Source organism: Rhinoraja longicauda, chromosome 11 (assembly GCF_053455715.1).
Source record: "Rhinoraja longicauda isolate Sanriku21f chromosome 11, sRhiLon1.1, whole genome shotgun sequence".
In the NCBI taxonomy this organism is placed as follows: domain Eukaryota; kingdom Metazoa; phylum Chordata; class Chondrichthyes; order Rajiformes; family Arhynchobatidae; genus Rhinoraja; species Rhinoraja longicauda.
In genome coordinates this window covers 26,313,901-26,329,276 of record NC_135963.1, presented here as the reverse complement: position 1 = coordinate 26,329,276, position 15,376 = coordinate 26,313,901, and the positions used below count along the sequence as shown (strand labels likewise).

The 15,376-nt window shown below is 38.1% G+C and overlaps 1 protein-coding gene across 5 annotated transcripts in view; it reads right to left on the bottom strand.

The window, feature by feature from the left end:
• The window catches only part of LOC144598396 (terminal uridylyltransferase 4-like), a 78,359-nt gene that overhangs the window by 17,768 nt on the left and 45,215 nt on the right, over window positions 1-15,376 (bottom strand). For all 5 annotated transcript variants that reach the window (XM_078408524.1, XM_078408523.1, XM_078408527.1 and 2 more), the window contains 10 exons: window positions 14,703-14,877; window positions 12,256-13,073; window positions 8,673-8,823; window positions 8,147-8,227; window positions 7,176-7,279; window positions 4,726-4,783; window positions 3,754-3,857; window positions 3,470-3,559; window positions 2,483-2,596; window positions 93-170 (listed from right to left, as the gene is read on the bottom strand). In XM_078408524.1, the coding sequence (XP_078264650.1) occupies window positions 93-170; window positions 2,483-2,596; window positions 3,470-3,559; window positions 3,754-3,857; window positions 4,726-4,783; window positions 7,176-7,279; window positions 8,147-8,227; window positions 8,673-8,823; window positions 12,256-13,073; window positions 14,703-14,877 (1,773 nt within the window). The remainder of the gene's footprint in view (window positions 1-92; window positions 171-2,482; window positions 2,597-3,469; window positions 3,560-3,753; window positions 3,858-4,725; window positions 4,784-7,175; window positions 7,280-8,146; window positions 8,228-8,672; window positions 8,824-12,255; window positions 13,074-14,702; window positions 14,878-15,376) is intronic.

Here is a 15,376-nt window from a genome sequence, read left to right as displayed (position 1 = left end):
TATTATTATTCTACAGAAACATTAATCCCAGTAATACAGCTAAATTACATTTACATTAACTTGCATATGAATAAATCAAAATAATAATTTACCAGTTCTTCCATATCATCAAAGAAGAAGGCATTCCATCCATCTACCATTCTCTGTGGCACATCTTTTCCATCAAAGATCTACAAAAAGTTTTAATTTTTATGGTTAATTTAGAAAAAAAAATTATAAGCAAAGATGGCAGCCTCATGTTTTGGATGATAAACGTGATAAAATGTCTAACACCATGTCAGCCATGATTGAATGGCAGAGTAGACCCAATGGCCTGAATGACCTAATTCTGCTCTGATGTTTGGTGGTTAATTTCTTTCATAATACCCACACGAATACAAAACCATATGGCCATGGATTAATTTGTCTGCTATTTTGTTTTTATTTTGTATTGCAGCCCAGCTTCTTGCCATTGATGCATTCTAAAATGTGAATTTTTCACAAACCGAAGCTATAATTAGAATGAACATAAAATACTTACTAAATCTCATTGACAACTAAAATGTGCATTCTTTTGGAAATATAAAATGCTCTGGAGAATTGATAGAATAACCATTGAATGTTTACATGCATTAACGTGGTAATATTCTTCATCGTCTGAGAAAGTCATTGAACTGCCTGTAACTGTACAAATTATTTTCATGCAACAAATGGAGTACATCAATGCAGGTGGAACATTTTCAATCAAATTAACCAAAAGATCAGAAAACCTTAGAACTTTATATTGAGAATAGAAATTTAGAAAAACCCCAAATCCCATGAAAAATCTACAATCTATACGTCTATATCTCCCAGAAAGTGGAAACATAAGTATTTAAAGTGGTAAAGACGGCAGATGGTAGGTTTGCCTTTACTGGTTGGGGCATTGAGTATATAAGAGTCAGGAAATCATGACGTAGCTTTATGGGAATTTGGTTAGGCTGCATGAGGAGTATTGCATGCAGTTCTGGTCGCCCCAGTACAGAAAGGATGTTCACCCCTTCTTTTTTACTGTAAACTCATATTTTACAACGTTCCACAATCTGTAGTTTCCAACAGCCCTGGCCACCTGAATTTAATCATTTCACCTTCGGTTTCTGTGCCTTCAGCTGCCACAGTTCGAAGCATTGGAACATAACCACTCACTGACTCTATCTCTCTTTAAATTTCTATTAAAGCCTCAGTGGGGGAGAATTGACAGAAACAATGGGATCTCACCAGTCTTTCCGTAAGCAATGTGGCAAAATCAAGCACTTTATAGTGGGCTTTCACGGAGGGGAAAGTTGCCTCCTCATTAGTGACCAAGAGAACTGAGCATTGTGACCGTTAGTCTGGAGACCAAAGAAAATCAAGTGACATTAAAAAACCTTCAAATAATTAAGGGCACTGAAGAGTCACAATCTAGTTATACCCAGAATTTCTAAAACTGCTGTATGAAAATGTATGTTATCAAAATTTCCTTTAATAAAGTATTTAAAAAATATATAATCACTACATTTGTATTTTCACAAGTCGTAGAGTTGTGTAGCACATAAATGAGCCCTTAACCCATCCATGCTGACTGTGATGTTTATCTATACTATTCCATGTGCCCACATTAGGCCCATATCATTTTATATGCCCTAATGCCTTTTAAATGCTGCAATTGTAACCACCTCCACCTCCTCTCTGGTAACTCATTCCATGTAGTCACCACCATCTTCCATGCGAAAAACATGCCCCTCAGATCTCTATTAGATTTCTTCCCCCTCATCTTAAACCTATATCCACTTGTTTTAGGCGCACCTGCCTGAGGAAAAAGATTCTAAATCTCGACCTTAATTATGCTTCTCATAATTTAATTATCCTCTATAACGTCTCCTCAGGCTCCTGTACTCTAGTGAGAATAAACCCAGCTTATCTAATCTCTCTTTATGCCAAAAGCCCTCCATTCCGGGTAACATTCTGATGATCTCTTCTGCACTATTTCTAATGCTACCATATTCTTCCTGTAATATAAATAATATTATATATGCATTCAACAGATAATAGGAATCATCTCCAGGTCTTGAGAGTGTGAGCTAGGTTGAGTAGGCTAGAACTATTCCTGGAGAGCAGGAGGATGTGAGGTGATCTTATAGAGATGTATAAATTTATGAGGAATAGATCGGGTAGTTGCACAGAGTCTCTTACCCAGAGTAGAGTAATCGAGGTTTAAGGTGAAGGGGAAAAGATTTAATAGGAATCTTAAGGGTAACTTTTTCACACCAAGAGTTGTGGGTTTAGACAGGTACATGGATAGGACAGGTTTGGTGGGATATGATCTAAGCGCAGACAGGTGGGACTAGTGTAGCTGGGACATGTTGGCCGGTGTGGGCAAGTTGGGCCTAGGGCCTGTTTCCATGCTATATGATTATCTATACTAATGCAGGTTTTCATTGTGAAAGGCCTCAAACATATTTGCCGCAGGAACATTAATACTTACTTCTTGAAGAACAGGTATAACTGGTGGTTTTCTTTGCTGTAGAAAGTAGAGCACCATAAGGACGTAGGCATAAGAGGACAAGCTTCCTCTGGAGGCATCACCAATATCACAACGCTAAAAAATGAACATTTTTCAGTTGGAATTAGTATTGAGAACATGGAGGCTGAAATCACTGACTTCACAGAGCAATTACAGCTTTCTATTTCAGTTGCCAATGGCAGACACTCTATTGAAATGTGCACAACAGACACTCCTATCATCTAGAAGGTTCCCGATTCGTACTCACCAGGTCTCGGTTCCTTCAGTCCCTTTACTCTCTTTAAATTAACCTGAATCTGATGGGCAGTCCTCCCATGATGTGTGTATGAAGAAACTGCAGATGCTGGTTTAAAGATAGACACAAAATGCTGAAATAACTCAGCGGGACAGGCAGCATCTCTGGAGAGAAGGAATGGGTCGACCCGAAACATCATCGATTCCTTCTCCATAGATGCTGCCTGTCCCGCTGAGTTACTCCAGCATTTTGTATCGATCTCGCTTGATACTCACCTGGTTCTTTAATGCACTGTCTTTAAACTTACCAGGTCCACTGAAATATTACTGTGTGACATATTTCAAAGAAACTGACTGGAGTATGTTGGAGTATTTATGAAATAACATTGTTGGACTAGAACATCCGTTAGCCTGGCAGAAAATCCTATATGTGCTAGATTAACGGAGTATCACTGCACTTCCTTTATCCCTTTGACAATCCAAAACTTCCATTCAGAACTTTCCTCTGATGAAACAGACAGTACGAGTTATTCTCAGCATGAACTATAAGTACAAGCCTGGGTCCTATGCTACAGCACAGACTGGAATATCCTTAGATGTTACCAATTACTTTTCTACTGGTTGGTCTAAATTGAATATAAACACAAAAATCTTAAATGAGCATGTGATAGGGAGGATTAGTCTGCAACAAGGACTTCTAAACTGTAAATTTACCTTGGCAAACACCTTCATGGTATATCCCAAATATTTTACTCTGGGATCAATGGCAGCGTATGTCGCCAACATCTTTGTGTTATGTTGTGCCTATAGAAAGCAGAGTTATCAATCATGTCATTCCTAAGAAAAAGCCTCATGTTTGATAAATTCAAGCATACAAAATATCCTTGTAATGATTTTAATGATCAAAATATTAAACATAGTAACATTCAATTTGCCATGGTTTTATATTTGGAATCGATTCAGGTATTTGTGTAGGAAAGATGTCTAGATTTTCTTACCAGAGTGTTGTATAAGCTGATATCTCCCTCCAACCCACTTTGTCGATGTTCAAATTTTACAATAGGCACTTTGGCTGTTGTTATGGGCAAGATGTTTCTCAAACCTATCAAAACACATATAGCAGATAATTTCTGACCACAATTTGGCAAAATCTCATTACAATTTAACTGGTTAAGATTGATATAATTGAATTAAACTTTAGGACAGACTTGTGCAGCCCCATTGTCACTAGCCATCTGCCCTTGGTCACACTGTTTCTTCCAGCATGGTCCTAGGCAGTCTTCCTTTGAGAGTCTGGGTTCCTATACACCAGCTCAGCATGGTTCAACACAAGAGCTCAGTATAAGCAGCCAACTGCACGAACAGGACGGCTTTGATGGCCAGTGAGATCTTTCTTTTCAGGCTCACTGACTACCAAAGCTGTCACAGTCGAATAGTATTTCAAATTCACAACCATTCAACTTCACTCAGAACCTGTCAAAAATAAGAACTACCACATAAAAATTATTCTGGAAAAAAAAATGAAAGACAGACAAACACAGAGAACTCAAAAACAATTCAATCAACTCAATTAAAAGTATTACTGACCTTTCTTCTGACAGCTCATTCTCCTATTCATTTAGTGGGGGGTGTTAAATTGTGCCTGGTGCAACCTGGTGCAGGCTCAGCAGACAGATTTTCCAACCTGAGATCTATGAGGAGTGACTCTGCACCAGTGGACTCCATGAGGAGTTCACCAGAGCAATGTCACAATCTTGAACAGGCTTGTCTGCCGGAGAATCCCAGCCAATCTTGGGAGATGGTCTGTCCCAATGTTATATAATGATCAATACAAGTTTACCAATAATAAATCAAAAGCTGAAATGCAGCAGACAAATATAAGCATGCAAATAAAATGTATGAAAAGTTTACTACTCAAGTCATTATTAAAGTTTATATTGATTATCAGTTCAAAGTTTTAATGCTCATACCTGGATGCTTTTTAAGAACTTTTGCCAGACCTTCTATTATTTCTTTACAATTGAGTTTCTGTAAGAAAGCAACTAAGTCTTAGATCTGAGAATCAGTGCATTACGTTCCAAATTTATACTGAAACCCCAGCATGCAGCTTGCTCAATACCAAATTACGTTCATTCAGCTAATGTGGAAGGCCCAGCAAAGTGCAGATGGATTACTCAGGAGAATGGTATCAACCCCTATTAGTCAAGTTTCTGTAAAGGCCATGATTCAACCTCATCATTCACAATGAGCACATGTATGGCAAAGAACAAATGAATGGATATTTTGAAGGGAGATGTGGAGAGATGTAGGAGAGTCATAGCTGAGCTGCCAGCAGAGTCTACCAACTCACTACTAAGAGAGTTGGATGCGACTGTCAAGATTAGCCACCTGTGGGTATACTGAGTGAAAGGCAAGTAGGAGGTCGAGTTAAATGAGTGACATGGCACAATCTTCATTAGTCTTTATGAAGAGACAGCGAATGACTGTTTCAATGAATCCTTCAGAAGATATCAAGATTAGAGGGAGCCTTTACACTTTGCTGAAGGGAGTCACATATATTAAGTATGAATATTATATTTTATATGTGAATTCCATAATTTCCATATTTTGGCGGTCAATGCAAGCTGCAACTGAGCCAATGCACGACACAGTAAACTTATATTAAATGCTTTAAAATCAAATTTATTAATCGGTTGAAACATGGATAGCTGCCATAGATTTCAAACATTATAAACAGAAGTCGGCAACTTCTCCCATTTGTTCTCTATTCCATTAACATTAGATTTGTCGAATGGAGCAAATTATGTCATTAAGCAAAATGTTTTGTACAAAATGAATGCGACCCGATTACTTTAATCCATCAGTATAGTGTATTAATTAGGACCAGTGGAAGAAGTCTCTCTTTACCACTCCAACTTTGAGGAGAAATCTAATAGAGACATCTCTTCATTAAGAATAGTTGTATTAACCTCCACCTAAATTCTAGGGAAAATGAAATTCCACTGTGGCATTGCTTGATTTTAAAGTATTTTGCATGTAAAATTCTGCCTTTTTGTTTAAATAGAATTCACCATTCTTCATCTAAAACTTGGAAGTCCAATAAACTTAATCTGTTGTGCTGATGACCTAGTATTCTAGTGGTCCAGAAAAATATAAAGTGCAAATGAAAATACCTGTATCATCACATGAGAACGTGGTTCAAAAACAAATTACAAATAAAAAGATGGCATCAAAGAAAGCAAATTTAATTTGATCTGGAGCAAAGCATGACCATATGGGCAAATTCAAGTCTATTATTTTCGTTTAATTTAGTTTAAAGATACAGCATGGAAACAGGCCCTTAAGCTCGCCGAGTCTACACTGACCATAGATCACCTGTTCACACTCGTTCTATGTTATCCCACTTTCACATTCACTCCCTACACACCCGGGACAATTTACAGAGGCCAATTAGTACTGGCACGTCTTAGGAATGTGTGAGGAAACCGGAGCACCCCGAGGAAATCCACGCAGTCACATGGGAACATACAAATTCCACATAGGAATTCCTAGGTCAAGATTGAAACCAGGTCTCTGGCACTGTGCGGCAGCAGCACTTCCAGCTGCACAAATTTTAATGAGTGAAAGGTTCGGAAAACAAGGACAAAGATCGATAACATGTATTAGGAGTGACATATTTCTCTGACGGGTGGTCGAATGTATTATGTGAACCATTCTGGAGAAAAGAAAACAAAAATAGATTTAAGTGTGGTTGTAACTTTTAATATTTCTGCCAATACATTTCATATTTCCACTATCTGGTTATAGACAATAGGTGCAGGAGTAGGCCATTCGGCCCTTCGAGCCAGCTGATCATTCACAATCAGTACCCTGTTCCTGCCTTCTCCCCATACCCCCTGACTCCGCTATCATTAAGAGCTCTATCTAGCAAGCATCCAGTGAATTGGCCTCCACTACCTTCTGAGGCAGAGAATTCCACAGATTTACAACTCTCTGAGTGAAAACGTTTTTCCTCTTCTCCGTTCTAAATGGCCTACCCCTTATTCTTAAACGGTGGCCCCTGGTTCTGGACTCCCCCAACATTGGGAACATGGTTCCTGCCTCTAGCGTGTCCAATCCCTTAATAATCTTATATGTTTATTCATTATATGTTATCTATGATGGGAGGAAAAAAAATGCTTTCCAATATGTTACATTTCTAGAAAATGCTCAAATGTTATATAATGATATCAAATTGAAATTTTACCTGCAGGTCTGAAATGGCAATTAGGGAATTTTTTGAATGGTTCTCGTGATGTTTCACTAGCACATTCTGCTCCCTCTATCCCCATAAAATCATCTTCTCTTATAAGGAGCCAGTCACCACCCATTCACCTCCCTGCATTTCACAATTGTCTTTTCCATCCTAAATAGATCTCACCTCTGCAGTCTCATGGCCTTCCAAAGTCATGCATATGTCCAAGTCACTCTCACGAAACCCAAATCCATTCTTGGAGGAACCAAACAAACACAATCTGGCCTTGTCTGCATTCAAACAAGTTAATGGATAAACATTAGTGATCTATTTGCAAAGGAATAGAATGATGAAGAGAAAGGAGGAAAGAGATCAGCTGAATTGATCAATAAAGGAAGATGGGCAAGAAGGATAGAACAAAGAAATTAGAGAAGGAATTGGAGAAGGGAACAGAAATTGGAGAGACAAAGGAACGGAGAAAATCGAGACAATATATAATAGTTAGGAACAGTAAACGTATGAAAAGGAGTATCAATTCCCGTTCGACCATACAATTTGATTACTGCTGACATAAGGGTCCTTAATTTGTTTAAATTTGAGAAGGTTTCAAGGGGTGCGCTAAAGATCCATTTAGCATTGGTGCAATTCAGGTTTGTGTACATAACCTGCACCCTTTCAGTTGGTTCTGGCCTGCAGTCTTTTCCCTTTCTTTCCCCACCCTTCTCGTTCATCCAGACATCCAATCCCACCTCTTTATTTGTTTCCAGACTCAAACTCGCATTACACCTTTCAGGTTCACATGGAGTTTACGGTGCTCAATATAATGAGATGATTGGGTGAATACTGTTAGTTTATAATGGTTGGATCCGCTCTATTCTTTACCTACGCACTCTCCAGATTTATCCTTCATGGTTAATCTCACACCATCCTCTGCAATCTCGGTGCATTCATTCACTGCGGTGATTTGGTTTCACAAACCAAACCTCCTACATCACCACAGATACATTTTAGCCTTCTAACGAGTGGAGTGTGGATTGAAAGAATGGGCACAAACATATAATTTTATTTGGACAAAGGGTCACTAAGAGTTGGTCGAATTTTAATGACACTAAGGTCCTAAGATGGAAAAGACAATGAACCCCTGATGTAGAACTTACCATCAAATTCTTTACGAATAAATCTTTCCAAACTTGCTAGGGTTTGTTCCCTATTTTGCTCCTCCAGAGGTGAAAGTTCATCTGAAATCAGAATTTAATAATACTAGATTTTATTTGAATAAATAAGTTCAGATAAGTCTACATAATGAGTTGTATTTGCTTAAAAACCTTTGAAGATAATTTATGTTTCTTCCTCGTTTATTTACTATCCAGTATAAAAATATATAGACCTGCAATCTAAGTACTGAATTCCAGAACTTCTTTTGAAACCAACCATAACATTGGTTTTAACTCCTTTAGTAAAGATTCTTGTGCTGATTAGGGCTTGTTTTATTCACATGAAATTAACATAATTTACAAATTTTATAGCAACATTGGAATCATTTACGTCTGGCATATATGAGATCAAAAAAGTAATACAACATCAATGATTCAATATTTTTACATTTTAAGTAAAGATTGTATATTCCTTGTGCAAAGCATTACTTAATCTAATATTTACGTTATATGACAACACTGAACCTACCATAACATTTTGTGCAGACTAGATCAAGAATTTGTTTAAATTTATTTATCATAGGTGGCAAAGGCATCAAATCAATCTTCTTGAAGTCCTCTGGGCAATCGTTCTTTGAATGTCCATCTCGTTTGCAGATGCTGCACACAATCGTGGGAGGCTGAAAATAACAGAAAATATTATTATTGTACATAACTTCAATTAAGTAAATGGTTTGATTATTCCCCATCACTGTCACTGTCCCACTATATGCTAAACTGCACTGCACTCCGTATGACTGCTACAATCCATCGACATAATCCTGTGGTGCACTGCCTCTCGTCCAGATCCTCAGGACTAGAAGCTCTGGAGATGAAGTATTTGGCTTTCATATCACAGGCCCCTTTGCAAACACCATGAACATTCAAACTCAGCTATTGATTGCTTTATTAAACCAATACCAAATAAAATGAAATACCAATGGTTTAGAAACAGGCAACTTTTTGAGGATTTGCTTTGCTTTCCTCTTCTTCCAGTGTCAATGGGTAATGTTTTATTTCCTTTTCCTTGTTTTTTTAGTATGGATTTTGTTAATTCATGTCAATAGTTCAATAGTGAGGGGGGGGGGGGGGGGGTTGATAGGCAGATGGTTGGCCAAAGGCCAGAGATGAAAAGACAAAAAGTATTAAAAGGATAGAAAATGCATGAAATGTGAAGCTTGGGGAAGGAGTATCGGTGGAATGGAACAAAAGGGAAAGGAAGAAATGGGTGGGCATCACGTTCACTAGTTATACGAGTACAATTTGGCCATTCGGTCCCTCGAGTCTACCCCGTCATTCAATCATGGCTGATCTCGGACTCATAATCCCATTTTCCTGCCTTCCCCCCATAATCCTTGACACCTGTTCTAATCAAGAATCCAGGTGGGCCACTGGAAAGAGAGGGAGAAAAAAGTGGGAGGAGAGGTGAAAAGGGGTTGTGTTTGTTGGGCCACTCACAAACTGGAGGAACAGCACCTCATATTCTTCTTGAATAGCTTACAGCCAACGACACGAACATTGAATTCTCTATTTCAGGTCATTATGAACAAACATCGATCTCCCCCCCTTCACACACTTTCCTCCCTCTTTTTCCTGTGTCCCACTTGGATGCTTACCCATTTCTCTCTATTCTCTTCCATCTATGTTCTTTCCCCAGGCTTCAAATTTCATGCCTCTTCTATCTTTATCCTACACTTTTTGTCATGTCATATGAAGAAGTGCCCGACCTGAAGTATCGCCTATCCACGTTCTCCAGAGATATTGCCTGACCTGTTGAGTTTCTCCAGCACTTTGTGTCTTTTTTTAATAGATATTTAAATATTCAGTTTCTATCTGTCTGTACTTTCATTTCATTCAGAATAGTTAAGCATCAAAGCAGAGGGAAAAGGAAGAGAATGGGATGAATGGGTGAGCAGTATTGGGCCCCATATCTGAAGAGGTATGTGCTGGCATTGGAGAGGAGGTTTATGATAATAATCCAAGGGATGATTGGGTTAACGTATGATGAGCATCTGACGGCAGTGGGCTGTACTCGCTGGAGTTTAGAAGGATGAGGAGGGGAACTCATTGAAGCTTACCAAATAGTGAAAGGGCTGGATAGAGTGAATGTGGAGAGGATGTTTCCACTAGAGGAAAGTCTAGGACCAGAGGGCACAGCCTCAGAATAATAGGACGTACCTTTAGAAAGGAGATGAGGAGGAATTTAATTATTCAGAGGGTGATGAATCAGTGGAATTCATTGCCACAGACAGCTGTGGAGGTCAAATAATGTTATTTTTAAAGCAGAGATAGACAGGTTCTTGATTAGTAAGGGTGTCAAAGGTTATGGGGAGAAGACAAGTGAATGGGGTTGTGAGGGAAAGATAGTTCAGCCATGATTGAATGGCAGAGTAGACTCGAAGGGCCGAATGATTTAATTCTGCTATGATTTATGAACATGAATCTGCCTTCATGGCCAGTGGTTCCCTTTGTAACCGCTGGTTTTCAATCATTGAGATAGCACTGCATCTGTTGCTACACTATGCTAGGGGAAATTGCTTCTCCAGTCCCATACTAGGCCTGACCAGGTGTGGATTTCGTGACTTCGCTTATTTCAATAGGGATTCTAAGCTTGCAGCAAATTATTTCTTTTAATTTGATGCTTTCAGTTACTCCTTAATATTTCAAATTTCTTTTCAATTAAATTTATTTTTCATTTTTCAAAAATTGAAAATGTCGTTACATCAATCTTACATGTTTAAAATGGTTCTAAACGTCAGAGACATTTAAGAACAGTACAAAACAATTACAGAGTTTAATCCAAGCCAACTTTCAATCCCTCAGGTTTGCGTCCTATCAAGACTGGTAAATCTGGCCACTGTACCTAGACCAGGTGTGTGCAGGCAGAAGATTCAGTACAAACAAGTCCAAATTCAGAAAGGAGTATAATCACAAAACTGATTGCAAATGGCGAAATGATTTGAGGGACTTTTAACTGCAGCTTAATTTAAATGCCCACCAAGATCTTTTTGTTGTTGTGCTGGAGTAACTTAGCAGATCAGAACATGGAGAGGTGATGTTTCGGGTCAAGACCCTTCTTTAGACTGATTGTGGTGGGGTGGGGGGGGGGGGGGGGGAAGAGAGAAAGCTGGAAGAGAGGAGGCGCAGGACAAACCCTGGCAAGTGATAGGAAAGAACTGCAGATGCTGGTTTGAATCGAAGGTAACACAAAATGCTGGAGTAACTCAGTGGGACAGACAGCATCTCTGGAGAGATGCTTCTCTCCAGAGATACTGCCTGGCCCGCTGAGTTACTCCAGCATTTTGTGTTACCTGGCAAGTGATAGATGGATGCAGGTGAAGGAGGTTTTTGATAGGCAGATGGTTGGACAAAAAAAATAGTTACTTTGAAATCAAATTCTAAACCTGTCAAAAAGATCTATATTTTTGAAAATCCTGTGCCAAAATTAACTTTGTACTCGCGAATCTGAAACTCTTTAGATCCTAACTCACTTTTGCCATTGAACAATGTTTGAATGAGATTTTTTAATGAGAATTTCAAACTATTGTTTTTGAGACAAACGAGCAGTGTAAAATAGAGGGTTGGGGGGGCGGGGTTTGGGAAGAGGGAAGAAAGAAAGTGGAAGAGAAAGAAAGAGTAGAGAATAAGGAAAGAAACAGTAGTTAATATAGTTAATATACACAGCTGAGGGGAAAAAGAGACCTGCATCGCAATCACTCAAGGGGAAATCACAGAGGAACAAATTGCATCTTGTTTCAAATATTATTTCTGTGAATTAGGTGTAAATTACTTAACATGTTGTGCTTATAATAATTAGCCCTGTGCTCATAATGGTTTGTTCAGCAGGGAATAGTTACCTTTAGTTTAAATTTTGATAGCAAAACAAAACAAAACGGCAAATGACACAAATGCAAGAGCATATTTTTGCCAATTCACCAAAATAACCTGGAATAGGATCTTATCCTAATTCGTGCCTTGAATGACCAAACTTGAAACATTACTGCTTCTAGGTACATGGATGATTCAAAGATTTATGTATCATAGCATTTTCATGAAAATCTAAAGAATCTTACCTTTCCATTTGTTAGAATGCTTTTCTCAAAGACATAATGTAGTTCCCCTGCTTCTGATGCAATGTCCATGTCATCAGCAGCATTGCAGCTAGGAGCTTCTGTTTCTGTTGTGCAAATCTGTGAGGTAGTTGAAATGCAACTGGCAGTGCAATTAGTTCCTTCTAAGCAGTCTACTTCTAGTTCACAATTATCTTTATGTCTTAGCGATTGTAAACTGTCCGGTTGTGTCTCATTTTCCATACTGTTAAATGCAAGTCCTGTTTCTTTCAGCTCTGCCTTCTTTGAACAACTCTCAGAAGAATCAGACTTCAGTTTTCCAGTAGATTGTTCCAGCGAATTGCTATTGAGCCATCTTTCATTGGAATCTCTTGTACAGTTGCCAGTCTCTTGAATCCCCAAATCAGATTTTAGCAAATTCACTGCAATTTCATCGGTAGATGAAACATGCTTCAATTCTAAATGTTCAAAATCTTTTTTACTGTTTTCAGTAGATTCAGTACTTGTGTTATCAAACACCAGTGTTCCACAGTTACTGGTTCCATTTACAATTTCTCTATTGGTGGAAAGTTCTTTCCCATCTTTCTCCACTGCAGTTCCCTTTTGTGGTGGACGACAATTCCCTGGACATTCTTCAGATTTTGCAATCTTTTTATTGTAAACTTTCCCTTTTTTCCGAGCATCTGGTTTTACCTTGATCCCATCTTTCATTTGTGGAGATGCAAAATATTTATACGCAGTCCTAAATCGCTCCAGAATATACTCAAACACCATCTGACTGTTCAAACTCCGAGCAATATTCCTCTTTAGTGCAAAAGGGTCTATAAAAAAATCAATTAAATAATTTTCTTAAAAATTAACTATATATTTTTAAAATATGTTCAGTGACATTTATAGCACAGTTGTCAGAAAATTAAGATATCATTGTTGCTTGACTGAAGCCATAAAGCTAGGTCCTGACCAAAATGGAATATTAATCAAATTAAATTTATTTCTCTAAGAACAGACTTCAATTGATAATAAAGTCAATGGTAGGGAAAAGCATATTTACTGGGCTATTGATTCACTCTTGCATACAATGAATTGAGCCTCTGTGAAAGGAGCTAGGTCAGAGTGATATCAATACCCAATGTAAGTTTACCACTCAAAATTATCTTGGTGCTTAGCATAGATGGTAAAAATTCTCCTTCCTTCCTATCCTACCTCCTCAATCCCAGAAGTACAAACACCCAATGATGAAGTAAATTGGGTTTGGACATTATTACACTTAATATCAGAACCACAAGGTCTTTCTGTACACCAAATGTAATGGTTATTTTTAAATCAAGATGAGCACTGGCACCAAATGTAGAGTGGGCACTATTGCACAGTTGTCAGCCAGTCTTAAAAACAATTTTTATAGGCACAGAGTCTGCCTCGGGAATACTTTCTAGATATTACATGAGAGAGCAAAAGGAAATGTATGGAGTTATCTTAGAGATAGGCTGGTTTGAGGGGCTAAATGGCTTTCTTAAGTCTCTATAAGAGAAGTACTCAGTAAAAGTGTACTTGCTATTGAGGGAGTGCAGCGTAGGTTCACAAGGTTAATTCCCGGGATGGCGGGACTGTCATATGATGAAAGAATGGAGCGACTGGGGTATTCACTGGAATTTAGAAGGATGAGAGGGGATCTTATAGAAACATATAAAATTATTAAGGGATTGGACACGCTAGATGCAGGAAACATGTTCCTGATGTTGGGGGAATCCCAGATCCGGGGCTACAGTTTAAGAATAAGAGGTAGGCCATTTAGAACTGAGATGAGGAAAAACTTTTTCACACACAGAGTTGTGAATTTGTGGAATTCTCTGCCTCAGAAGGCAGTGGAGGCCGATTCACTGGATGCATTCAAAAGAGAGTTAGATAGAGCTCTTATGGCTCGAGGAATCAAGGGATATGGGGAGAAGGCAGGAACGGGGTATTGATTGTGGATGATCAGCCGTGATCACATTGAATGGCGGTGCTGGGTCGAAGGACCGAATGGCTCTATCGTCTATGTATCTATGTAAATGCATCTATTGTCTATGTATCCATGTAAAGTAATGTTCCAAGCATATTTCATGAATGTTCTTTTCATAAAGTTTAACTCCTTAAGAACACATAACATGCTTCAGTGACGTTTGCATCAAATTATTAACTTGGATAAAGCCATTGGGTATGCTACCATTGAACCAAACTGAAATTCTAAATTACAAGAAACTGGTTATAGCAATAGGTGATCCCTGATAAACAGATATCTCATTGTAATATTAACGTTCAAAATCTCAAATATAACCCCCAAAAATCTTGGAGGACTTCATGATATTCAATTTTGAAATTTGTCATGCATTCACTTTAATAGTACACTAGGTTCTGATTGGTTGATTAACTTTCTATTTCGCTTATTATTTAATAAATAATGGTACCCTCACCCTCAATGGCTATTCTCCTTTTTGGCCAGTTTTTATGCTCTCTTGATACAAGATCTTTTACCCGTATACAGATAACATATTCTTCCAATGCAAACTCTAGAGTGTAAAATTTAAGCAATTCTAGCCAGAGGAGTCCAAGAGAAACTGGGCGTGATGAACCAAACTTCAATGCAGCCTAAAAAAGAAATGAGAATGTGTTGATCATGATCAATGAAAACTCTTTCGGTCTTTTCATGATTGAACTACAGTATAAGGTCAAGTTTTAACACTAACCAGAATTAGAATTGTATTGATATAAAAATAGAAACCAATTCTATTACAAAATTGCTAATTCTCAGGTAGTTGCCTCCAAATTAGGCCCTACTGTGGCCAACTCTCAGCAGAAATCACAATTTAAAAAAATACTGAATTAAAAGCAGAAATAATTACTAACTACTAGTTAGTTTATGATACAGAGTAAATATATTTATATTCAGGTGGTAAAATCAAACTATACATATCAACTTAAGCACAATGTTTTCCCTTCTGCTAAATGGATTTACATTTGTATTTGTATTTGTTATTGTCACTTTTTCACTTCAAATACTAAGAGGGGGATGGTATGTCATCTTTGACACAACTAAAATTACATGATTCTATGTAGAGTTTCAGTGATGGATAATTTTGGTATACTC